This window comes from Colletotrichum costaricense (genome assembly GCF_030867565.1).
Source record: "Colletotrichum costaricense strain IMI 309622 chromosome Unknown Scaffold_5.1, whole genome shotgun sequence".
In the NCBI taxonomy this organism is placed as follows: Eukaryota; Fungi; Ascomycota; class Sordariomycetes; order Glomerellales; family Glomerellaceae; genus Colletotrichum; species Colletotrichum costaricense.
In genome coordinates this window covers 183594-206143 of record NW_026848234.1, presented here as the reverse complement: position 1 = coordinate 206143, position 22550 = coordinate 183594, and the positions used below count along the sequence as shown (strand labels likewise).

The 22550-nt window shown below is 51.9% G+C and overlaps 10 protein-coding genes across 10 annotated transcripts, besides 1 other annotated feature; 4 read left to right on the top strand and 6 right to left on the bottom strand.

Annotated features, from left to right (window-relative positions):
* Positions 1-225: 225 nt before the first annotated feature.
* CCOS01_05175 (uncharacterized protein) lies at positions 226-1974 on the bottom strand (the record flags this gene model as incomplete). Its single annotated transcript, XM_060453355.1, has 6 exons — positions 226-348; positions 413-634; positions 689-858; positions 915-1262; positions 1323-1529; positions 1581-1974. 6 exons carry the CDS (start codon positions 1972-1974, stop codon positions 226-228), a joined length of 1464 nt encoding a protein of 487 aa, XP_060315127.1.
* Positions 1975-2876: 902 nt separating this feature from the next.
* CCOS01_05174 (3-oxoacyl-(acyl-carrier-protein) reductase) lies at positions 2877-3895 on the top strand (the record flags this gene model as incomplete). Its single annotated transcript, XM_060453354.1, has 3 exons — positions 2877-2956; positions 3048-3500; positions 3568-3895. The coding sequence occupies 3 exons, from the start codon at positions 2877-2879 to the stop codon at positions 3893-3895; spliced, it is 861 nt and encodes a 286-aa protein (XP_060315126.1).
* Positions 3896-4003: 108 nt separating this feature from the next.
* On the bottom strand, positions 4004-5503 carry CCOS01_05173 (uncharacterized protein; the record flags this gene model as incomplete). Its single annotated transcript, XM_060453353.1, has 1 exon — positions 4004-5503. The coding sequence occupies one exon, from the start codon at positions 5501-5503 to the stop codon at positions 4004-4006; it is 1500 nt and encodes a 499-aa protein (XP_060315125.1).
* A 725-nt stretch (positions 5504-6228) lies between these two features.
* Positions 6229-7682, bottom strand: CCOS01_05172 (uncharacterized protein; the record flags this gene model as incomplete). Its single annotated transcript, XM_060453352.1, has 2 exons — positions 6229-7061; positions 7118-7682. 2 exons carry the CDS (start codon positions 7680-7682, stop codon positions 6229-6231), a joined length of 1398 nt encoding a protein of 465 aa, XP_060315124.1.
* Positions 7683-8221: 539 nt separating this feature from the next.
* On the bottom strand, positions 8222-9253 carry CCOS01_05171 (uncharacterized protein; the record flags this gene model as incomplete). The annotated part of the gene is made up of 1 exon (XM_060453351.1): positions 8222-9253. The coding sequence occupies one exon, from the start codon at positions 9251-9253 to the stop codon at positions 8222-8224; it is 1032 nt and encodes a 343-aa protein (XP_060315123.1).
* Positions 9254-9861: 608 nt separating this feature from the next.
* On the bottom strand, positions 9862-11059 carry CCOS01_05170 (uncharacterized protein; the record flags this gene model as incomplete). The annotated part of the gene is made up of 2 exons (XM_060453350.1): positions 9862-10773; positions 10835-11059. 2 exons carry the CDS (start codon positions 11057-11059, stop codon positions 9862-9864), a joined length of 1137 nt encoding a protein of 378 aa, XP_060315122.1.
* Positions 11060-13203: 2144 nt separating this feature from the next.
* CCOS01_05169 (uncharacterized protein) lies at positions 13204-13425 on the top strand (the record flags this gene model as incomplete). The annotated part of the gene is made up of 1 exon (XM_060453349.1): positions 13204-13425. One exon carries the CDS (start codon positions 13204-13206, stop codon positions 13423-13425), a length of 222 nt encoding a protein of 73 aa, XP_060315121.1.
* A 397-nt stretch (positions 13426-13822) lies between these two features.
* CCOS01_05168 (BZIP family transcription factor) lies at positions 13823-17016 on the top strand (the record flags this gene model as incomplete). Its single annotated transcript, XM_060453348.1, has 4 exons — positions 13823-13825; positions 13926-15134; positions 15261-16866; positions 16925-17016. The coding sequence occupies 4 exons, from the start codon at positions 13823-13825 to the stop codon at positions 17014-17016; spliced, it is 2910 nt and encodes a 969-aa protein (XP_060315120.1).
* Positions 17017-17491: 475 nt separating this feature from the next.
* CCOS01_05167 (uncharacterized protein) lies at positions 17492-18772 on the bottom strand (the record flags this gene model as incomplete). The annotated part of the gene is made up of 3 exons (XM_060453347.1): positions 17492-17706; positions 17764-18181; positions 18263-18772. The coding sequence occupies 3 exons, from the start codon at positions 18770-18772 to the stop codon at positions 17492-17494; spliced, it is 1143 nt and encodes a 380-aa protein (XP_060315119.1).
* Positions 18773-20128: 1356 nt separating this feature from the next.
* Positions 20129-20215: a sequence feature (Short protein (CCOS01_05166, KAK1530063.1) was converted to a misc_feature.).
* Positions 20216-20686: 471 nt separating this feature from the next.
* Positions 20687-21998, top strand: CCOS01_05165 (acid phosphatase; the record flags this gene model as incomplete). Its single annotated transcript, XM_060453346.1, has 3 exons — positions 20687-20726; positions 20781-21607; positions 21684-21998. The coding sequence occupies 3 exons, from the start codon at positions 20687-20689 to the stop codon at positions 21996-21998; spliced, it is 1182 nt and encodes a 393-aa protein (XP_060315118.1).
* Positions 21999-22550: the final 552 nt, after the last annotated feature.

Below are 22550 nucleotides of genomic sequence, written 5' to 3'. Positions count from 1 at the left end.
TCAGTAGAGCACTACTCAGTGATTCACAGCAGAGAGCTCTCACTCCGTATGTGTTCATCGTGTAGTTATTCTTGCGCCTCACAATACTCCTTCGCACTATGAGGAATTTCAATTTGTGGACTTACGTGCACGAAATTTCGATCATGGGGCTTGGACGAAGTAGGGTATCAGTCCTACCTAGATCGAAATAAAGATCAACTCAATTTGAGAAAGACTCAATTCTCTTCACAGACAACATGATTGCTTGAAATTGCCCGAGGAAGCTACCTGGAAAAACGATTGAAAGCGCTTTTTAGGATCGTAAAGACGCCGCAACTCCACCAACTTCTCATAATGCTCCCGGTATACCTATCGAATCATCAGAGAAAATATTTTGAACCAAGAAACTCAGAGATCAGCTGAAATTACTCACCCCTTTCACGTCGTGGTAAGATGGCTCGAGGCCAGCAGGATTGACCTCCGCCCGAGTTCCTAGGCCCAAAACTTGACCAGGCGCATCGTTGGAGATTTGACGAATGATTTTCTCCTGCTCCTCTGTGCCATTCCCCGGACAGCTTATGATGAAAAGCAACAGGTGGTTCAGGTTGTTGGACCGAGGCCATGCAACCTCTGCGGTACCGCCAATTGGGGGTCGCTGTAAGTCGACTTATCAGTAGGAGGACAATGACGAGATGGAATGAGAACCTACAAGCAACAAGAACTCGAAGATCACTGAAGACATGTCGTGAATAGTCTGGTCTAGCTTCGCTATGTTGTCATAGACTTCAATCGCTCGCGCGATTGTGACACGATCCAAGTCGGACACTGCCATTGGCGCGTAGAGCGTCTTCATTGTGCCTCGCATGACATTTGCATTTCCTTGTATGGGAATCGTGTTAACGTGGTATTCTCTGGAAAACATAAGAGCGTCTTACTCTGCATGTCGAGAACGCCTTTCATGTTGGTCACTCTTGTTTGGTCGATTGCCCCGGGCTTTTCAAGAATCCAACCGAAGGTAGCTCGACCATGCTCCTCACCCAAGGCGTCGTACAAGTGGAAGATTACCGTGTCACCCAGATCGGGCTCAGGCTTCTCCAGAACGGTATGCAAGAGTTGCTGTGGCATCAAGTACATGAAGTAGTTGACCTTCGGATGGGGCGTAGAGTGATTGAACTTGACCACCTCATCAATCATCTGCGCTAAGAGGTGACGAGGTAGGAGCACAATGCCCGACCAGATTTCAGTTGGATACGGATGCGCCCGAAGAAGAACTTTGGTAATGACTGGTTTTCTGTTAGCTGAGATGATCACAAGTCTCAAGACGAGCTAGGACTTGTACTTACTACCAAAGCCGCCGCCGCCGCCGCGTAGGGACCAGAGAAGACCCGGCTCCTGAGATGCCATGACAACAGTGCCATCAAACTTGACTACTTCTGCATCAAGGAAGTTGATAGGATCGCTGATGCCGCCGTACTCGGAGGACATCCAGGAAAGGCCGCCATTGAGGATAGATCCCGTGACTCCGATGCTAGGTGTACGGGCTGCAGGAACTGGGTCTAGTTAGCTTGGATAGTGCTGTGGGTTACACACAACTGTATCACCTGAGTAATCGGGGTCAACTTGTTCCATGAACCCTACTACTTCTTCCCAAGTTGCACTCGCACCAACCGTAGCAATCTTCTTGGTCGAGTCATATTCCAGGCTCTTGAAGCTCAGCATGCTAACGATCACGTCTTTGGCGGAAGGCGATTTGAATCCATGACCGCGGATTGCAAATTCCAAGCTTGAGGAGTACAAAAACCGCACGATAGAGGACAGCTCTTCGATGGTGCTTGGAATGAGAACCACCGACGGGTAAAGCTGCTTCTGAATGGCAAACGGCTCCGAGTGAAGCTTGTATGACGGATCATCCGGTGTGATGACTGACCCCTGGCTCAAATTCTGGGTCAGAGGCTGCAATGCAGCGAGCGTTGATGATTGAGTTTCATGAGACATGGTAGTGTTGGCAATGGAGGATGATGCTTGATAATCTTCAAGTCGAATGGGGGGATATCGTTCTCTTTTGATACGAAGAACCGGGAAACTATATATACAAGTCTGATGTCATGCAAAAACTTGCATCAATTAGATAGTACCAAAGCTTTTCCCTTTCGCGTCTCGGTTTTAAGCCTAAGATGCCCCGGGTGGAACACGACAGGGAAGATCTTTGGGAGAATGACATCTGCACAGTCTATTCGAGCGTCCAATGTTTTGGGTCCTTAAGGTGTATGAATCTAATATGATGTTTTTATTCGCTAGGGTGACGAGAACCCGATGGGGGTGTCCGTACAGCGTCGACGGGGTCTCGGATTACAATGGAAAGACTTGGATTTTGGAACAAGTGTTGCCGCTACGGGGATTGCGGAATCATCACGCTATTCTACCTAGTATCTCAGATCCAATGGAGAGATTTTGCCGTCTTTGGTGTACTATAACTTGGGTAGTGAACTTACGATGGCTCGGCTCAATTGTTTATTGAAGTCCGTGACGGCCCGATTCGGCTACTAAGCGGAACGGACGTCATCAGACGAACCACGAGTAGATGTAAATACAAATCTGCAAAATAGTCAGCAATCATGCTACGTAGCCCCATAGATGAATTTTGGAGCTCTTGCATTATGAGCCGTTGAGTGGTTCTCTCGCGACTTCGTTGTCCGCTGGAATAGCGAAGAAGGTTGTCGGATTTGTAAGTGTCAGATAGTCAACTGCTCTGTTTGTAAGCTGTCTTGGAATGCTAAGGCCAAGAAATCTATAATTATGGTTCTATTGGTACCTGAAGGCATCTTTGTCCTCCGAAAAGTATTCGTCAGGTATCACAGCACCGAAGCTCCACCCAACCAAACATAAGAGTTGCCAAGATGAGCACCACAGCGCCCCAAACTAGCAAGGAGATGATTCTCCTCCCTCAGGATCTCCGAGGTCAGAATGCCCTGGTAACGTAAGCTTCAGTGCCCTCTTGTGATTCGTTTTTATGAGTCATTGCGGATTTACCTATGGACGGCCTAGGAGGTTGCTAATGATGGCGACAGAGGTGCTTCCCGCGGTATTGGCCGCGCCATAGCTATTCACCTTGCCAGTCGCGGAGCAAACGTTCTTGGTACCTGTGCAACCACTAAATCACTCAACCTATTCGAATCTCTCGAAAAGACCGTTCAACAGGGATACCACCCGAGTCAGTTCGACGCCCCAAGAGTCACGGGACTGGTTGCCAACCTTCTTTCGCCAGACTTGGCCGAGACGATTGCCAACAAAGTCCAGGATGAGTTCGATGGCAAACTCAACATCATTATCAACAACGCAACCCACTTTGAGGCGCGGCCAGTCCGTCAGCTTGATGCTGAATTCATCCAGAGGGTCTTGCTAGGCAATGTACAGTCTTTGGCGCTGACGATGGACGTGCTTCTCAGACGAGACTACATCCAGCCGGAATCCCGCGTTGTCAATATCTCAAGCGATTGGGCTCGTACCGCAGCAGCATCGTAGTAAGTCACAGTCAAATAAGAAGACCTTGGCGATCTCGGATTCCTGTGTTGATGTTAACTTTACAAGTGCCATGTTGTACGCATCGACCAAATCAGCAATGGAATCTCTGACCCGATCTTGGGCGGATATTTTGAGCCAGGACACAACGACGCTGGGAACTACGGTGAACTCCCTCTCAGTGGGTGGTACGGCGACTGATGCGCTCACTGGGAGTGCGCCGCCGGACATGCGCGAAGCCGCATTGAAGGTTCTGAGCGAGGGAAAATCAATCCATAACGGAGTCGGACTTCCAGATGATGTTGCCAAAGTCGTGGGTCTAGTCGTAAGCGATGCGGCGCGCTGGATCAATGGAAGTGTCATTGCAGCCAATGGCGGCTCAGTCAAGATTTTATAAAGCTAGTAGCCTGGAAGCTGTTTACTGGCTACGGAGCGTAGCATTACAACGAAGCTATGCTTCATAGATGAAATTAGACTGATAGAAGAATGAACAGATGCTCTGCCACTACCAAGAATTGACACGGAGCATGTCATCGACGATGGCACTGGCAGGAATGTCGAGTACCTTGAGCTGAAGGTCAAAGAAGAGGTTTCCATGATGTTTTGCCACCCCCTCCCATCCATTCAAAACATCCTGACACAGCTTCAAATCCCATGATGCACCGTGAGAGATCTCGACTGTGTGACCTGATACTTCGTAACGGAACAGAATCGCTTGATTCTTCCAGGTCTTCCACAGTTCCATGACCTTGAGATTTGGCAAGTGCATTGCGGCCGCAGCAGCTCGTTGAAGTAGACCTTGAGTGTATGCCTCGTCGAGAGTTGAATCGAGGAGGGGAGACGTGAGAGCTACCGCTTCGAGAGATGACCAGCGGTCGAAACACTCCACCATCGGCGGCATGGATAATTGAATAACTTCATCGAGGAAATGCGCGGCGTCGAGAACATTCTGAGAGCTGAAAGAAACTAGGCGAGAGCATCCCAGTACAGCCGCCCGAGCAATATCGCGGTTAGGACCGGGCTCTTCGGAAGGCCCATGTAAGTTGTCATGCCGAGCCTCCCATAACTTGACTCTCTTTACAGTAGGTGGAAGACTTTCAAGTAGAGCCACATTTGCCTTGTCTCTCCGGGATCTGTCTATTTGGTCAATGCCCCGCCAAGGTTCGTACTCAATGGTTTCCAGATTATCCAAGCTCAGAAGAAGAAAACGAATGGCGTCTGCTGATAGACTTCGATAGCATACGTCTGTAACGCTGAACTTTTTGACTACTGGAACCCTCGGAACCACAGGGCACCCAGTTTCAGCCAAGCTTGTCAAGCTCGACGTGGGGGTTGCATTTTCAAAGTCGAGCAGATTTCCCATGAGACGCTTCCGTGCTCCCAAGAGGTCAGCGGGCTCAAGATTATCATAGGGTTCATCGGGATCATCATCCCCCTTGAATGGGTGGTAATCGTCCTCGGGCGAGTCGGCAAAGAAGTGAAGGTGAATGCCGAAGTGATCTTCGTCGCCGTAGCCTAGTTGCCATTTCGAAAGCGTTCTAAGAAGTGACTTGAAGTGCTTGTCAAAAATCTCATTGTTGTGCAATATCTCTTCGTCGTCCTCTTCCTTGCAGAACTCTTCGGAAGTATATGTCGCTAAGGACACATGGAGCCAGATCTGACTGACGTACATCTGACGACGAGGACCGACGAAGTCTCTGAGTTTGTCTATATCGTGGAGCCGCTCAAGTTTTAGATTCTTGAAGTTGCGCTCCTCGAAAAATGTTTGCCATTCTGCAGAAACGGAGGCTAGACGGCTTTTCTCCTGCGGCGTGTCTTTGGACTGCATCGCAAAGATGATCCCGAGGATCATTAATCGAATCTCTTGCGGAAAGATACTCCATCTGGATGAGGGCCCTCTTTTCTCGTGTTCTCTGGGGCTGTTAAGGTCTTGTGACTGCTCGAGTTCAAGTGCAGGCGTTTGAAACGGCTTATCCAGCACGGGATGCTGGGCGTTGTTATTCATTCTATCGGGCCAAGGAATTTTTCAAAATGGTAGTTTGGCAAAACTGGAACATTGATTAGCTTCAATCAAAATTGTGATGTTGCTCAAGATTTGGATAAACTTACAAGATATCTGTGGCGATCGTCGAGGCGGAATGCGTGATCTGAAGTTCTAGGGCGATCGAAGGCTGGCCCTGGTATTCGAAGAAATGGTGATAGTCGTTGGATCAGCGGTACCCGTTGCACAATATTTTGCTTGCAGTCGTCAACAATCCGTAAGGATGCGGGACTCGATCGTTACGTATGAGGTCAAGCAGCCTGATTCATAGAAAAAACAGTGCCTGTAGCAGCAAGTATCGCATCGGGGAGATGGCTTTCCAATCCAATATTGTTGCGGCTGATGGATTGAGTGGTGTACCAGCTGTCTGCGGCGCGTTTGTCACTCGCACTGTAGCTCGGAGTGGTGATGGCGATTGATGACGTGGATGTAATGGAGGGAGATAAAATACACAAGGGCCTGCTCAAGAAGAAAGCCTGGAAGAATAAGCCTTGTTGTGCGCCAATGTAAAGCTGGTAGGCAGGCGCAGCCGCGAGGACGGGATCACCACTGATCGGGAAGGAAGGACATGGAGATTCACTGGACGTCGACTGCTGCCATCGTTGTCTTCACTTTTGAGTCAAACTCAATTCTCAAGTAAAATGAGGCTAATGTGTGTAAGCGCATTGAGTAAAAGTAGAAGAGATTCTTCACTTCAACCCGTGGAAAATCTCTGGCTTTGTGCTTCTTAATCTGTCATGAATGCCGCCGCGGCCACGAGAAGGAGTAGTGCCACCGGAAGAGCCACCGCGGCCGGCTGAAGAGCTGGAACCGGAAGTGCCTCCTCGGTCCTTCGCTTGGGGAGAAGCGCCAGGGTTGGACGGTTGACGTCCGATCGATGTCACCTCGAGTCTCTTGACGAACTTGGCCGGAAGGTTTCCCAGCTCATTCTTCTTGCCCAGCTTCGTCATGATGGTGCTACTGAAAGACAAGTACATGCTTGAGAAATCTTTCCACATGGTCTCGATGTAATCGTCTCCTGAATTCGGCCGGGGACAGTAGTGATTGGTCTCGATGAACGCCTTGACTGCCTTGTTAATGCCCGCGTCATCCATGGTCATATCATGGCAGTCATCGAAGTCAATCATCCACAATGAGGTGACTCTTCGGCCAAAGTCAGGGGGTTTGTGCGTCAGAAGTTCGTACGTGCTGGTCATTGGCTTCAGGGCCAATATATCGACAAGACGGTAGTCAGTGCGAACAACCTGCTCCGCCACTGGAGAACTTCCGATGACGAACTCAACATCGTTGCCGTCAATCTTGGCGACCCAGTGCATAACGGCAAGAGCATGAGCCATCCCCAGATACAGGTCGGCTGGCTTCATTTCCAGGTCCTTGATCTGGTTGGCGTGAAGCTTGAAGTTTCGCAGAGAGAAGAACTGGCCGCCCGTACCATACTTGATGCGGCCGAGATACGGCCGCACTAAGCTTTCTTGTTGGCCTCGCTCTTCATCAACTGCTCTCGTCCTTGAGGCGGACAGAACTTCTCAATTAGACAGTGACGAACGGGCTTCGGAAGAGGGAAGATCCTTTCCATACAGAGAATGTGATTGGGCTCGCGGGGGAATCCAGATATATCTGGAAACAGTTCAAGATTCTCCTCCCAAAAGCTGTGGGAGGTCGGCGTGGCAAACCAGAAACATCTTGGAATTTCAACCTGTCCAGGATAAAACTTAAGCGAATTGAACGCGGTCTCAATTCGCTTGTGCATGATGTAGTTATTCCACAACTTATCATCCTGCTTCGTGAGAGGCAGCTTGTAGGCGAACGTGGTGCCGGGATGCTCGAACACTTTGCCGATGGAGCCGGTACCGATCTCCCGGAAGTTTGCAGCAACGCCAACTGCTGCTTGCTGACGCTTCGCAAAAGACGAAGCCGTGGAGATTGTTGACTTGGTTGAAAGCATTCGCTTAAGACAGAACTCGATTGTTTCTCCTTGAGTTTCAGCTTCAAGCCTTTCTTCTAGGTGAAGGTTAGCTATAATGGCCTGCTCCAAGGAGACAGCTCTCGAAGAAGCCGCAGTATCGTCCGACTGATTCTGTGCACGACGCTTCTTGAAGGCCTTAGGTAGGCGGGAAGAGCCTTGTATCGAAGTATCGTCCATCTTCGCGAAGGGGGTTGAGGTGATCCCAAGTTATCTGAGTCGATAAAACTGCAGCCAGTGCTGCGTAACTACTGACAAAGTGCTATATCTCAGTAAGTAGGAGAACCTGGCAACTGATGGTGGAATAACGAATCAGAATCAGCGACAACCACCTGAGAATATAGTCCATCCTTTAAGTACATAGAAATCTGGCGAAGTACGCCGGTAAAGGCGTCATGGTGAAGAGAGAACCGCATGCAAAGAAGTCAAACTTCTTGAAGTTTTCTTTCAGCAACTTTGATTCCTCAACTCTGTGCTTGGTTCAGCCTAAGAACCGCAGGTTGGTTGCAGAATCATTGATGAGCCAACCTTGCAATGATTCTGCAACGGAATGTTTGTCGTCACGTAGTGTGTGATAGGCAGTGTGTAGCCAACAGAAAGAAAACTTGGAAACGGCAAACAAATTCTATCCAACACCTGGAGTACTAGAGGCAGTAAATACTTACTGAATCTCTGGATTCACACACGACTATGCTGCTAGGTTCTCCCAGCCCATCCGACTAGAAATCTGTTCCCTTGGTGAACCTTCCCTTTGTCTCCTCGATACACTCCATCAATCTCAGCGGCAGCCGACGCAAATCCTCCTCTTCGCCCTCCAAAATTCGCTCACTAGCCATCAGGAAGTGAGTCCGGAAGGCAGTCCAGAGTTCCTGATCCTTTGCGTTGTTGCTGCCAGGTCGCGGATAGTAAGGGTCGTTCCGCCAAAAGCTTCTACAAGCTTGCTTGATTCCGTTGTCGTCCATTGCCATCATCCTGCAACAATCAAAGTCCAGGATCCACATAGCATGAGAGCCAAACTCATCTGAATGGAAGCCTACAGGACCCAAGCTTGATGTCGTGGGGGCTTCGCATGGTGGCGATTGGCAAGTCCTTGGGTTCGCAAGCACAAACTCAACGTCATTGGCATCGACTTTTGCGGACCAGTGCAGGAATGCGAGAGCCTTTGCCATTGCTACGGCGTACCCTTCAAGATCCAGGTTGAGAGTCTCCATCTGATCGGCGTGGAGTGGGAAGTTCCTCAGACTGAAGAATCTAAGTCTAGGTCTATCTTGATTGGTGTCTGTATTCCGAAGCTTTCTGCGCCCCAAGTAAGGTCGAGCGAGACAGTGGCTATTGGTCGGGCTGTCGGCAATCTCATCCGCATCCACGTTTGGGTGAAACTTATGGGCCAACAGCTTGCGAACATCGCGAGATAGTGGCGGAATCTTCTCGCTGATGAGTGCGTTGCAACCCGTGTATCCCGCAGGAAATCTAGGGAGCATTTGATCCCAGGCAGTCGCATCGTGTTTGAGGAAGCCTTCACAGTGAGGCACATTGAGGTGGACTCTATTGGTACTATCCAAGCTCCGGATAATGTGGCGATGCATCGTGTGTTCGTTTGCGATGGAACGACCTGGGCCGCCATCCTCGCGCTTGATAGCGAGGTTGCCCGCGGACCACACAGAGCCACAGAAGCCCTTGCCGATGGCTTCAAGTGGCAGCGTCGAGTGCGCGATTGTGAACTCGAACGTGTGAGGTGTTTGCTCGTCCATGTTTGCGTCAAGACTGGTTAGATTAGTGGTTGTAATGTCTGTGTACTGTGTGTTCTTTCTGTGTGGAACACTCTTAGAGGGGGGAGAGGAACGACCGGGGGGAAGAGTTGTCTTTATAGGTAAACCCATGGATATAGTTATGGCTGAAGCCTACCCGTTGCCTACCTGCAGACGCCCAGATTTGTGGTTAAGCCTACCCTTTGAGTTGTGTGACTCAAACATTTCATCGGTACCCTTTAGTTCGCAAACTTCTTTGAAGTTGAAGGCTGAACCTAAGTCGTGTGGCTCTGGGCCGACTAGGCATCAAGGTGAGGGGTTTCTCCTATAACCACTTTGGCGAGCGATGTGGCTGACTACGGTGTACAACAGGATTGATAGACGAAAACGCCTCAGTGAAGGCTCAAGAGAAGAAATCTCATATTGGGAAAAGAGCGAAGAGGCAAGGGGGTCCATTGAAGATGGATTGTGCGCCCTTTGACATGGCTTTAACATGGTACCGATGTCGCGTAGCCATCATATGCCGCACCATTCTGTATTGGTATCATGGGGAATGTCTAAAGGTATAGTACAGTATCAATACAAACTGGTTTCTTCCAGGGGAAAGCGACTTAAACCTGGATGGGAGCAGGATTGAGGCCGACAAAATTGCTCTTTCGCGCTTTGTCCTGCCGTACCGCCCTGCGTTCAAATCTGTCCTGGCCGCCCTTCTTGCGCTTTGCGACCCGTCTCTGTTTCTTCTTATATGGTGTGTCAATCATCCACTTATAGCCCTTTTCCCGGTAATACTCATTGTCTTCCTCCAACGCCTTCTTTTCCGCCTCGCGGATGGCTAGAAACGCCCTTGCTCTCGCAGACTGATCCGCCGCATCGTCGCTCAGTCTCCTGCTGGCATCATCAAATGTAGCAGCTACACTGCTGGTGTAACTCTCTTCAAAGACATAGGGCTCGACAGTCCCTACCCTTTCGTAACTTGGTTTTTCAACCCAGTCAGGAAGGTCTGCAAGGGGCTGCTCGATTCTCTGCCGCAACCTGACCAGCCTTTCCACCACCCTCTTTTGAGATTTGATCTCGGTCTGGAGATGCCCATCCCACTGGTCCTCTTCCTTCGCAAACTGCTGTTCATCGCGCATCGAGCCGAGCAGATGTTCCATGTTCTTAATCTTGTATTTGTTCTTCTTCTGGACATAGTCGCATACGGAGCGGTGCTGCGGCTTGCCCTGGCGTAGAAAGACGACGCCATGTGCGGTCACTGCGACGTTAGGGACGTGCCGTATGCCGGAGAGGTCCCCGCGAGGCACAGGGTGGCGCTCGGAGATGTAGACGGGTGGTTCGTCGAGGGGGGAAATGCGCTTGAGGAGGGGTGGCCATTTGGGCTTTGGACGCTCGATTTTCGGCGGTGGCGGTGGTGGTTTGCCTGCTTCTGATCTTGCATCACGAAGGCTCTTTTCGCGGAGGTACGTAAGGATTTCGGAGTGCTCTTTTGACGATGGGGTCTGGGCGCCTTTGAAGAGGTTGAGAAACTTGAATTGGAGTACTGTCAGTACTAGAAGGCGCTGCGAGCAAAGTACAGGAGTATCGCACCTTGTACCCCTTCGATAGCGCAGCAAGAACAAGACGGTAGCTCGCTTCCGTCTGATTGCGCTTGAAGCCTTTCTTCACGAGCCGTGGCAGCGGGTTCTCGACACCCTTGCGGAGTACATCGTTGGGGAGTGGCACGGCGCGAGCCTCGCGGACGAGAGCACGATATAAGGCGATTGCGGCGATACGATGGCGGGAGTTCTGAGCTGGTACGAAGTGAGATGGCATCCTCGCGGAAAAGGAGGCGTCATTCCCCCGAGCTTCGGTCACATTGCTGGTGTTGGTGAAGCTTGAGCTTTGCGATCGTTATGTTCTGGAGGGGAGATGCATTGACAAATGGGTGTCTTATCTAATCGGCTCTTATCGATTCTTATCGAGGTTTACCTCAACTCAGGTACCTAAGGTAAGGTAGGTAGGTACCTTAGGTAGGTGCTTACTGTGCAGTAGGTACCTTATCTTACACCATAATTTACTGCTGGATAATACCAGAGCAAGACATTGATGTTGGCAAGATCCCTGTCAAATCATGAACAAATGCGATCACTGCTTTCCGATTCTCAAAGCAAAGATTACTTTGCTTGTTTTCGAGTCAAGCTGTTGTCCAAAGGTATCAAACCTGGCCACGTCGGTCGAATCAAATTTGGCCTCTGTCGTCGGAATCTGAAATGGCCTAGGTACCTAGGTAGATGAGGTAAGTATCTTACACGGTTAGGGTAAGGTACTTACATAGTAGGCGGGTTTTCGGATATTCTTTACGACTCTTCGAATGGTCATGAATCCCGACGCTCTATTAGCTGGACGGGAGCGCACCATCATGGAAGCCGCCGACGTACCCAGAAAGTTGCGCGGCCGAGACACCGGCCGCATACATCTATTTGGCTGAGATGATCGGTGTGTCGGTCTAGACGAGGCGGGTGGCTGACCCCTCGCGAACCACCCGAAAGGGCCGCAGTGACACGATCTCGCTGGTGTTTGACAGAATCCAGATCGGACACGCGCGGGGGTTGCCACACCCATGCTCCGTATTCGCGGTCATAATGATGAACTTGTCGCACGCTCTCCAGAACCCTGAAAACCCCTTGGGGGTCACTCCCGGGGCTGCAGACAAAGAAGGGGTCCGACAAGGATATGGGGGACGGACCGAATGGACCGTCTCTGGCCCAGGGCATGCCTACCAGCAAACCTCCTCCTTCTCTTCTCCATCTCGCTACCTTATGCCCAGCTCCCAACTATCATCAGTCCTCGAACGGTATCCTGTCTGCCTATCTTCGAGTACTTAGCTTCTAGCTCGACATGATTTTCAGCAAGCATTGGCTTGCTTTCTCAAGGTCCTGAAACCGAAAGAGGTGGAATATCACAGAAACCCAACCGCGAACAACTCTCTCAATGAAGAAGCCGTTATTTGAGTCCCTCCGGTCGAAGGAGATGCTGTGACGATCCCACATCAACCTTTAGCTGAGCCGAGATCATGAGGCTGTTGCCAATGCGAGATGGCCCAATCAATCCCGAATAATGCATGCGCCACTGCGTGCACACCACGCGTCGGCGCTTTACACCCACGTTTTGTGGTTTTTGTCAGTAATGGTAATGCAGGCTCCCAATGGTACAGGCTTGACGATCTCTCAAATTCACCCGCCAAGTTTTACCCTACCAAACAAAGCCTTCCGAGCGCCGTTTCGTCAGTGGTTCTTTGAGAAAAGGGGACAACCTCTCTCATGTTGAAAGCGGTGGTTTCTTTTTTGCTTTTTCGTCCTCATCCTACTTGACGTCTTCAGGGATGCAAAAACCTCCGGTCGGGATTATGGCGTGAGTTGATGGCGATCGTTGCCCCTCATGGAGTGAGCATGCCCCAAGAGTGAGGCTGGCAGGCGGAATACATATTCACAGGCGACCATGGTTGTAATGGATCTCGACCTGCTTCTCTGCCGTTGCTCCCCGGCCCAATCGAATGGCTTGTCAGCTGGGTACGGGTTTTAATCACTTGCAGTTTCACACGTTAGACCAGCTCGCCGGGATCTCGAACTGACATAATCCGGGTCGAGAACTCGAGGTTGGCCACCGAAGCATCACCCATGCCATGCTACCGCATTCTCGTCACTTCTTACCCGGTCGAGGCCGCGATGTTTCCTTACAGATGTGGTTTTGGCCATCCTTCACCTGCATACGTGCAGCACGCCCAGCTGCGAACCGCAGATCTCTCACACTCTAGTTCCCTTCCACGGGGTCCGCGAGGAAAATAAGGCTCACCAAAAGGCCTCTCGATTCCTTCTCGCCCCAGTCCCGCGATCCAATCATGCAGCTCTTGGCCGTCTTATTCCCTGCTTCGCGGCATTCTTCATTGTTCTCTCTCTCCGAAAGGCCCTGGCATTTCAATGACAATCCAACACACTCAACTTGCCTCACCCACAAGGCTGGCCTGGCCACAGCTGATCACCCTGTCCCACGGTGTCACCCGTATCCTTGGATTGGGGAACGAGTCGGTGTTCTACCCTCAAGGCGGGAGACTTTACCCACACCATGACCATGGCGGGCCGTGTACTCCAACGCCTCTTCACTTCTTGCTTTTTATCCTTGGTGGGTTTCGTCAGTGTTGACAAGAAGTGGCGCCAAACTGTCTTTCTTAAATCAAGTACGATCCGCCTCAGACACAACCAGACTGTGAACGTGTCATGGACATGTCTAATTTGTCTCGTCAAAGGTCGAACTGTATTGGAGAGGACTAGTCTTCTGATCTTTACCGGTCGTACCTCTATCAAAGCACCATCCACTTGTAACTTCAAGCTGTTCGATTAGCCGCAATCTGGCCAACTACGTTTTTGTAAACTTGGAGCCCCATTTGAACGGTTTTAAGTGGCTCCTTTACACATTTACCTTTTTAATCTCGTTCTGCTACCTTCTTTTGGGCCCGCCTCTACCCGGGATTTACGAGTGTTGTTGTTAAGCTCTGCATGGCTGACGGTGCCTGGCCACAGGTCCCCGGAGCCCGGCGCAATGGTGAGGCTATCTTACCCTAACAATATTCTAGGCTTATTCGGTGTACCACACTCACAAACTCGTGTATACCGAGATTGGAGGCGTTAGTCGGCATCTTTAGAGTTTATGGATCCACATCACTACCGGCGCACCCACTTTCTACTCGGCGGATATGAGTAATCATTCCCGTCCCAGCGGCCTCGATACGCCGTCCGATACGGCAGACGACCTCGACGAATCTCCTCCCTTCCGACAGACCCATCACGCAAGCGGGTCTCGTGAGCAAGGTAGACACGGCTTTTCAACTTTCTCTCGACTGCTTCCCCAACGACCTTTGGCAAGTCGTCGCTCACAAGTTATTGATCAGCAACAAGAGAAAGACTGCTCCGCTGGCGTCAGTGTCCCCAACTATCCGGGCCCGTTAATAGCAGTATCCCTCGAAGAACGTGGTTCAACCGGCGCCGAATCTACTGTCCTTTACTCAGCATCCCGCCCACCTCTCTTCTCTCACCCTTCATATACACATGCGCGCCCGCACCTGACGCAAAATCACCAGCAACTGAATGCAGAGGAACACTATGATCGTAATTTTCAAGATCAGGAGTACTTGACAATCTTTTACGAACCCCAACAACACTATCGCGTGCCCCATAATCACCAGTCCCCGCAAGACTTGAGCCAACAGCATCAATATCAGCACCAAGTATTTCCACATCCTTCGCCGGCGGACTCTATACAGTCAGCCTCCCTCGCTTCGTCTTCTCCCGACACGGCGTCTTTACTCTGCCATCCACACGACCCACGGCTTCTCCAGGCCCAGCTTCAAGCACCCACCGAAAGCGGCTTTACATCATTTGCTTACGTAGACCCCGAACTGCCCCCAAATCCTGGCGAACTAGCCCCGATCCATTTTTCGGGCCTAGAATCCGCACATCTCGCCCCGGAGCGCCCTGTGGATTTCTCTTTGTCTAGACCTGTGGCGGTACCCGCCCACCCATTCTATCACAACCACCTCAGCGACGACTTTCTTCAACATCGCCAGACTGGGGTCCTTCAATACCCCGGCGACTACCCGGCACCATTCATGCAGAACTCCGGGCTGTCCATTCTCAACGCCGAATCTTTCGACGATGGTATGTCGGGCTTTCGCGCACCAAGAAGCCTACCTCCTGGGGGGAAGCCTGCTGCCGACACCAGTGAGGAGGCAAAACGATCCTCCAAGAAACGATCAAAGACTCAGTCTGTAGAGGTTGTAGAACTAGACGAGGAGGAAAAGAAGCGGTCAAGGGGGAGACCACGCCTAGACACCAATGATGAGACCGCGAAAGACGTAAGTTGGCGAATGACTCCTGATCTTACCCCCCTTTTGCAGCTTTGCCACGGAAACTTGTTCGCATGTTATTGCCTTCCTTATCTTACACATGCTCCCTTAGTCGACCCCTTCTAACCATAGCAGCGTCGTCGAACACAAATTCGGCTCGCTCAAAGAGCCTACCGCAACCGCAAGGAGACAGCGATCCAATCGCTCGAGAAGAAAGTTGACGAGTTGAGGCGCACCAATGAAGAAATGAGCAAGGAGTTCATGAAACTCTACGACTTCGCCGTTAGTAAAGGCATGCACGAAAGCACACCCGAATTTGGTAGACAACTGCAAGCTACGACAGAAAAGTTTGTCTCTTTGGCGCGGAAGACGAGCGAGGAGCCAGAAAAGGAAGGCGACGTGCTTCCAAGCCAGGAAAATGATGGAGACGTCGAGGAAGTTGGCGGCCCTGCCGGTGGGCAAGAAAGGGGCAGCGAAAAGTCACCATCTGCCGAAATTGCTAAGCCGATTGAGCAAGTCATATACGATGTTTTGTCAAGCGAGCAGCCGCAACAGCATCAGCTACAGTCAACACCTCGGACACTTGCGATGACTGCGGTGCATACAACATCTTGGGCGCCCGATAGTCAGTCACACATGCCGCACTCGACACTATCCCAAGCCCCAATGGGCTACGAGATTGTGACGGAACCGACGCCGGATAATGCTAGTTTCCCATTCGGTATGTCCTACGAGCATAGTCTGGACCAACCAGGCACTTTCGATCTACTCGCCAACCAACCCTTTTCTGATTCCCTATTCAATATTCTCTCTTCACCGACCTCCTATGCCCACCAGGAGCGGACGTTTGGGCGGCGTCTGCAACGATCGACTCTAGAAAAGGCTTACACGTTGCTCCGCATGCCCAACCCGCCGAGCAGCCTCATCAACAGCGCTTTCGGTTTCAGTTTACTTTTCGAGCCCAAAGAGAGGATCATGGAGCGGATCGCTAACCGTCTCAGTGTCAACCAACGGGAAACAATGTTCAACTGGAAGTTTCCATTTTTACACCTAGGGGGCGGGGGAACGTGGTTCGACGAGATGAATGACTTGGATGAGATGGCGTACCCGAGCGGCCATAAACAGAGAAATCCGGTGGGGAATCAGGGGACGGCCGAGCCGTATCGGCAAAAGGTCGACTCACTCTATGGCATGGGGCCGTGGGATGCGGCGACGGAAGAGATGCGAGACCTCAGAGTGGAGCGCGCCGCTGCGAGACTTCGAATGAACGTCCCTGGCCTGCAAGGCGACTTTTACGATGCGGACGAGGTTGAATGGGTTCTTCGGAGACGAGGAGTCGATATCCCCGCCGCTGCGGATTTCGTCACGGCAGAGATCGATCCTGCAGACTTTTCAGATGAGACCGCGGTTGCTGGACGTGCTCACGGTAGCGGACTCGATAGTAACGGCAGCAGCATTAACAACGCCTCCGATATCTTGAGCAGTTACGGAACGGGCCCTGGGGACGCCGCTGCCAGGCAATGGCTCGGGCAGACTCTGAAGCCGACAAGGCCGTCTGATGTCCACTTGGGCGATACGCGGTCCGTCGGGCAGTCTAGCGACGCGGCGTCTAGTCAGATGCCCCTGGACCCGAGCCTTGCGGGCGATATGTTTGGGCTGGAGAGCACCTCTACCAACCAGACCGTAACGCCCGGGTCAAAGCGGAGGGCGGTGACGATCAATGTTGGAGTGCTCGTTCAAGGTATGTGCCCATAGTCATCTCTACGATTCTGGTACAACAATGCTAACATCAACTCTAGAAATCGGATTGAAATCGGTCTGCCTGGGACGATCACCAGGGATCCGGCCGAGAGACTTGAATGTTGCATTTTGGGCATCGCTGACCACGTGAAAAAAACGGCGGGCTTGATATTACTTGACTTCGAGAGGGGCGTATCATTGGGTATTAGACCGTGCCGGTACCAGAACGGCCAAACGCCTCGAATGGCTCATAGTTGATTCTTTTCTTTTGTTGGTTCATGAAATTCATGTTAAGATTGTGTCTCGAGGGGTACCCCAAAGAAGGGAAAAGACACTTTCTTATCTAGCGGTTGGCGCCTCGTACAAATGGGTTCACAAAACTATATGTTGTATTGTGGTAGTAGCCATTATGGAGGCTCTATCTAAGGCTTCGAGCTTATGGAGTAGAATTGAAGTTGGTTATAGTTCCTACGACACTTTTCTCGCCGGCACGAAATTGTTGCTTTCCCAAACTGCCTCATAACATCCGAACAGAAGATCTGGAATTATGTACTCGGGGATGAAGTTAAATTTAATGACTGGAAGAACATAAGTTTTTCTGTAAGGCGCGTGAAAATTACCCAACCTCACTTGGAAAAGGTTACTTTGATCACCTGGATCCTGTTGTTGTTCGTGAAAGAGATGACGAGCGTCTTGCCTGTGGGGTCCAGATACGGATGAGCGACGCCAGCGTAGACGAGCCCGCCATCAATGGCCTGAGCCTGGAAGATCTTGATGTCCGGCGTCCAGGGGCCCTCGAGTTTTGTAGCAGTGCGCAAGAAGACGGTGCCGCCACCGATGCCTTTCACAAAGTCAGTCGTAGGCCTGCATGTCAGAAACCACAGTATTAGAAACATACCAAGGTGAACAAAGATATAACACTTAAAGTGCTCATTCCACACAATCTGCCCCTGTCCCGTGCCCCACACAGTCGCCGTCTCGGAATTGAACGTCGTCAAGACGTCAGACTTCCACCCCTGCTGGCGGCCCCAGTAGTACTCATAGTTGCTCACGTTGAACGCCTGGCTGGCGTTGACCCGCGCGAGGTAGACGTAGCTGCTCTGGCCCCAGTCGGTGATTGTGGTCGGCGGGCCGCCCCAGGCGTAAATGTACTCGGAGCACGGGTCGCGGAAGGCGGCGATGTCGCCGTACCGGGGCGTGGTTTTGGCATCCCACCAGTAGCCGCGGTCGCCGTAGCGTTTGGTCACGGTGGGGGTTCCGAACAGGACGTCTACTTTGGCGATGCCCGCGCCTACTAGGCCATCTGCGTTTTGGTTCTGGGGAGTTTTGTGTAAGTCTTGTGCAGACTCTCTTTTGGGCTCTGGTTTCTAGCTTCCTGGAGGGGGATGATGACTTACAACTAGGTAAAAGACGGCCCCGGTGCGCGTCTCAGCATTAGTCTCGACCAGACTCGTCCCGCCGAAGCCGGTATCAACTTTTTCTCCCCACGACGAATTGAAGGGGATGAACTGCTTCTGGCGCCCATTCTCTCCCAGGTTGAGATCGTGCACGATCAGCGGGTTCTTCGTCATGACAGACACGGCGTCGCGCACCATACCGTGGAACCCGGGCGTGTCCTTTTCGGGATCCGTGACACCAGCATCGCACCAGAGCACATCACCCCAAACGGCGTACCATTTTCCTGCGATAGAGCCGGTGAAGCCTAGATCGCGGTGGGAGCAGCTGTTGTCGGCGTGCTGGAAACCTAGGTACTCCACTTTTGGGTTCACGATGGGGTTCGTGCCGATGGGGAGTGTGCTATCCATTCCTGCGGTGAACACTTGGAGGGGGTTTGCATGGGCGAGGTTGGTGCCGATGGCTAGAAGGGCCGTGGCCAGGGGTAGAAGGTGAGGGGTCGGGGCATGCATTTTGAGGGGAAGTGGGTGTCGATCTTTGGGGTTGCAGTTGACCTCGGCGCAGGAGAAGGTCGATGGAGGGGGATGGGCGATGCTTGTGATTGCTCGGTGTGGCTCGGTGAGGGTGTCGAGAGAAAGGAGTGTGAATGCCAGAATCGATCTGGCTGTTTGGAAATGATTGTGGGATGTAATTGGTACCTTATGTAAAGAATTAAAACCTCTTAAAGACAGTAGAGGAATGAAGGGATGGCGATGCTAGAGATCGCCTTGAGTTGAGGTGAAGACGTGATGATAACGGACGGCAAAGGGTAGTAATAAATACGTACTGGGAAGGTAGGTCCGGTACCGCGATGGCAGTTGAGCAGGCCAACGCCGAATCAGAGTGCCTAGAGATATCGACAAGCGCTTGGCCCCCTGGTTCCATGGTTGAGTTGACATGGAACGATGGATGGATGGACGGGTGATAGGCCCATCATGGTGCTGCAGGCCGGAGGGAACCACGGGCGGTCGGACTGCAGATGCACAACGCCGGAGGTGCGCCACGGCGCCGTGCGGTGGGGCCGGGCCTGGCCGGTACATTGCAGAGGGAGCGAAAGGAAGCACGGGGTGGTTTACATAAGTTGGCAGTGGACCAGTGGCCGAAACATTCTAGATTCTGGGCGGCCGGGTGTGGCTTCGCGGATGTGAGATTGAGGTGCCCTGAGGCTAATTTTGCTGCCTTGGATGGAATCGTGGCTTTCATGCGATGATGACATGGAAATGGAGCTTGGCGGTTACGTTCGTCCTTGATGTCGAGGCATTAGTCAGAGAATGGCTGATTGACGAGGAGCTGAATGACTATTGACTGGCGCGAAGGTACATTGTTGTTGTTTTCTGTCAAAATAGGATGGAAAGTGTTCCACCACGCCATCATGTCTTCATGCTCATGACGGCGCTTATCCATTAGTATCTCATCAAGACTCTTGCTGCATCGATTCGAATGACAAGTGTGAGTGAACATGAAGGTGAGTGAGTGAACATGAGGGTGAGTGAGTGAGAGGGCAGATTCCCGCCGCGAATTGGAGATAACAAGGTACCGTCACATTTCAATTATGTTTCCATGTCGCTCTTGGGAAGAAATACAGTTAATGGTAAGTCCAAGGCGTCTCTAAGTACCCAAGTGAAGTCTATGGCATTTCAGCCTCTCTACCTCAGTGTACACACTCACTCAGCATTGAACTCGGATTGGTCTGTCAAGGTCGTTGCGAAAATAAGAAGCGGCCGACGATGAGACACTACAAGCAGATCTGGACTTTACACGCTCATTTAACTCAACGTGAGAGCTACAATACAGATTCTGTCGCAATCGATGGCGAGAGCCCACGTGGATCATCTCAACGACGTTCTCATGTGCAGGGAAGCTTCAGGGAAGATGAGATGAGCTCCCAGGCACATGCTCGCCCTCAAGCCCGCCATTGGCCGACCCCTCCTTAGGCCTGCCAAGTTGGGAAGCTGTTTCCTCCAAGCAATGTGCGGGGCACAGCGGACAACGGCTTCCGGTGGTGGGGCATCTCTCATTCCGGTGCGTCCGTTTCTCCTCTGTCCTCTACTGCGTACGTCTGTCATCTGCCGTCTGCCGTTCGACCTTGTTAGTCTTGGTCTGCATCCTGTCACTCATATAACCTTTTCAGAGCTGGTCCTTCACTCAAATCCACGTGCCCTGACTTGACCCGGTTGGCTGGCACCACCGGGTGAACCCTATGCTTCACACATTACCGTCACGTCCATCGAGAGGCTTGAACGGAGCTCTCGGTCGCTCTTGGCGATCTCGAATGCAACCTTGTTCTGTATATAAGCATGAGCTCTCCTTACAATCCCCTCAATCTTTGCCTTTACTTCCTGTGCGTAGTTGTTGCTGTTGTTCTCCTCATCTCACCCCTCGTCGCCATGTCGCCTATGTCAAGCCTGGCCCTCAAGGCTGCTCTCCGTGCGTTACACCCTTTCTGGGCTCTCCTCACATACAGATTCTGACCGTGACTAGTGCTCCCTCTCGTGAGCGCCGCTTCATGCAGCAATGAGTCCTACACCCACAATGGCCTCACCTGGTCCCGTGGCATCCGGATGAACCAGGTCCAGGTCGTAGGCACGCACAACTCGTACCATCGCGAGGCGCCGCTTGAGGAGCACCCAACCCAGGCGAAGATGCTTCCCAACGTCCAGAACTACTACTACTCCCACCCGTCCCTTGATATACAGCTCAAGTACCAGTCCATCCGCAACCTTGAGCTCGACATCTTTGCCGACCCTGAGGGAGGCCACTACGCCACGCCCCTCATCCGCAAGCTTGCGAACCTCTCCACGACTCCAGACCCCGATCTCCTCGCTCCAGGAATCAAAGTCCTCCATGTTGCCGACGCAGACTATCACCCTACCTGCAAGACATTCATCGGGTGCTTGAGTATCGTCAAGAAGTGGAGCCAGGCGCACCCGGACCATGTCCCCATCCCCTTCATGATCGAGTTTAAGACCTCCGAAGCCGCCTTCGCAGCAATCGGCGGTGCGTCTCAGATCCCCTGGAACGATACGGCACTTCTCAAGGGCCTCGATGATGAGATCCGTAGTGTCTTTGCGCCCGAAGACCTTGTTACCCCGGACGACATCCGTAGGGGCAACTTGACGCTGGAGCAGTCTGTCTTGCAGTATGGGTGGCCTGACTTGGAGAGTGCCCGTGGTCGTGTGCTGTTCCTGATGGACAACGGACCCGTCAACCCAATTCGTGACTCTTACACCGAGGGCCGACCTAACCTTGAAGGCCGTATTCTCTTCACAAACTCCGCGCCCGGAAACTCTGACTGTGCGTTCCAAAAGGTTTGGTGTCCATCAACCCTTCTGAACCGAGGGTGTTCTTGATAAGAAGTGAGTCTTACTGACAACTTTCAATCAGCTCAATGACCCCACTGGCACCGAACAGGCCAACATCCAGGCGCAGGTCAAGGCGGGCTACTGGGTCCGCACACGCGCCGACATCCCGCTCGATACGCTGCTGTCCAACGACACGACGGGGATGCGTGAGGATGCGTTCTCCAGCGGTGCGCAGATCGTGTCGACCGATTTCCAGGCCTACGGCATGAGCAGCCGCTGGAACGTCGACTATGCCGTTCGCTTCGAAGGTGGTGCGGCGGTGCGATGCAACCCCATCAATGGGCCCGCCCATTGCGCGAACGAGGCGTTGGAGCCGGTTTCGTATGTCCGCAACTAGATAAACTTAGCTTCAATGTAAGTGAGACAAGGTCATTTCGAATAGTGTAATGATAATAGCATAATGAAGCAATTTTGAAGGGCTGTTATACACGGACGCTATCAATTGACTGTGGGTGGAATTGAAGAAGCTCCCCCAGCTTTTGAGCGATTTCTTCCTATCAACCAGTGCCGATTGATGCGAAAATGCCTTTTATTCTGCCTTCCCCCCAAAAAGATGTGGAATTGTCCAATCAAAACGAACTTGAATGCTTATATCTCGACCAAAGTACCATCGTTGAGGCGAAGCGCGCGGTAAGGGCTGACATGAGCGGCCGCCCCCAGCCACTTTGCGGGGGAAGAACTGAGAGCTAATTGCCAACGGGCAAGCTTTATGGGCTGAGCCACAACAATTCGGCCAACGCTGCTTCAAAGAAATGCAACAACAACTCGTCCAGTGCAGAAATTGGATCAACATCCAAGGCATCTACCATGGACTCGACCGTTGACTCAGCCGGCAAGAGTCCGCAAACCCGTGAGACGAATACGGCGAATGACGCAGGATCGGCCCTAT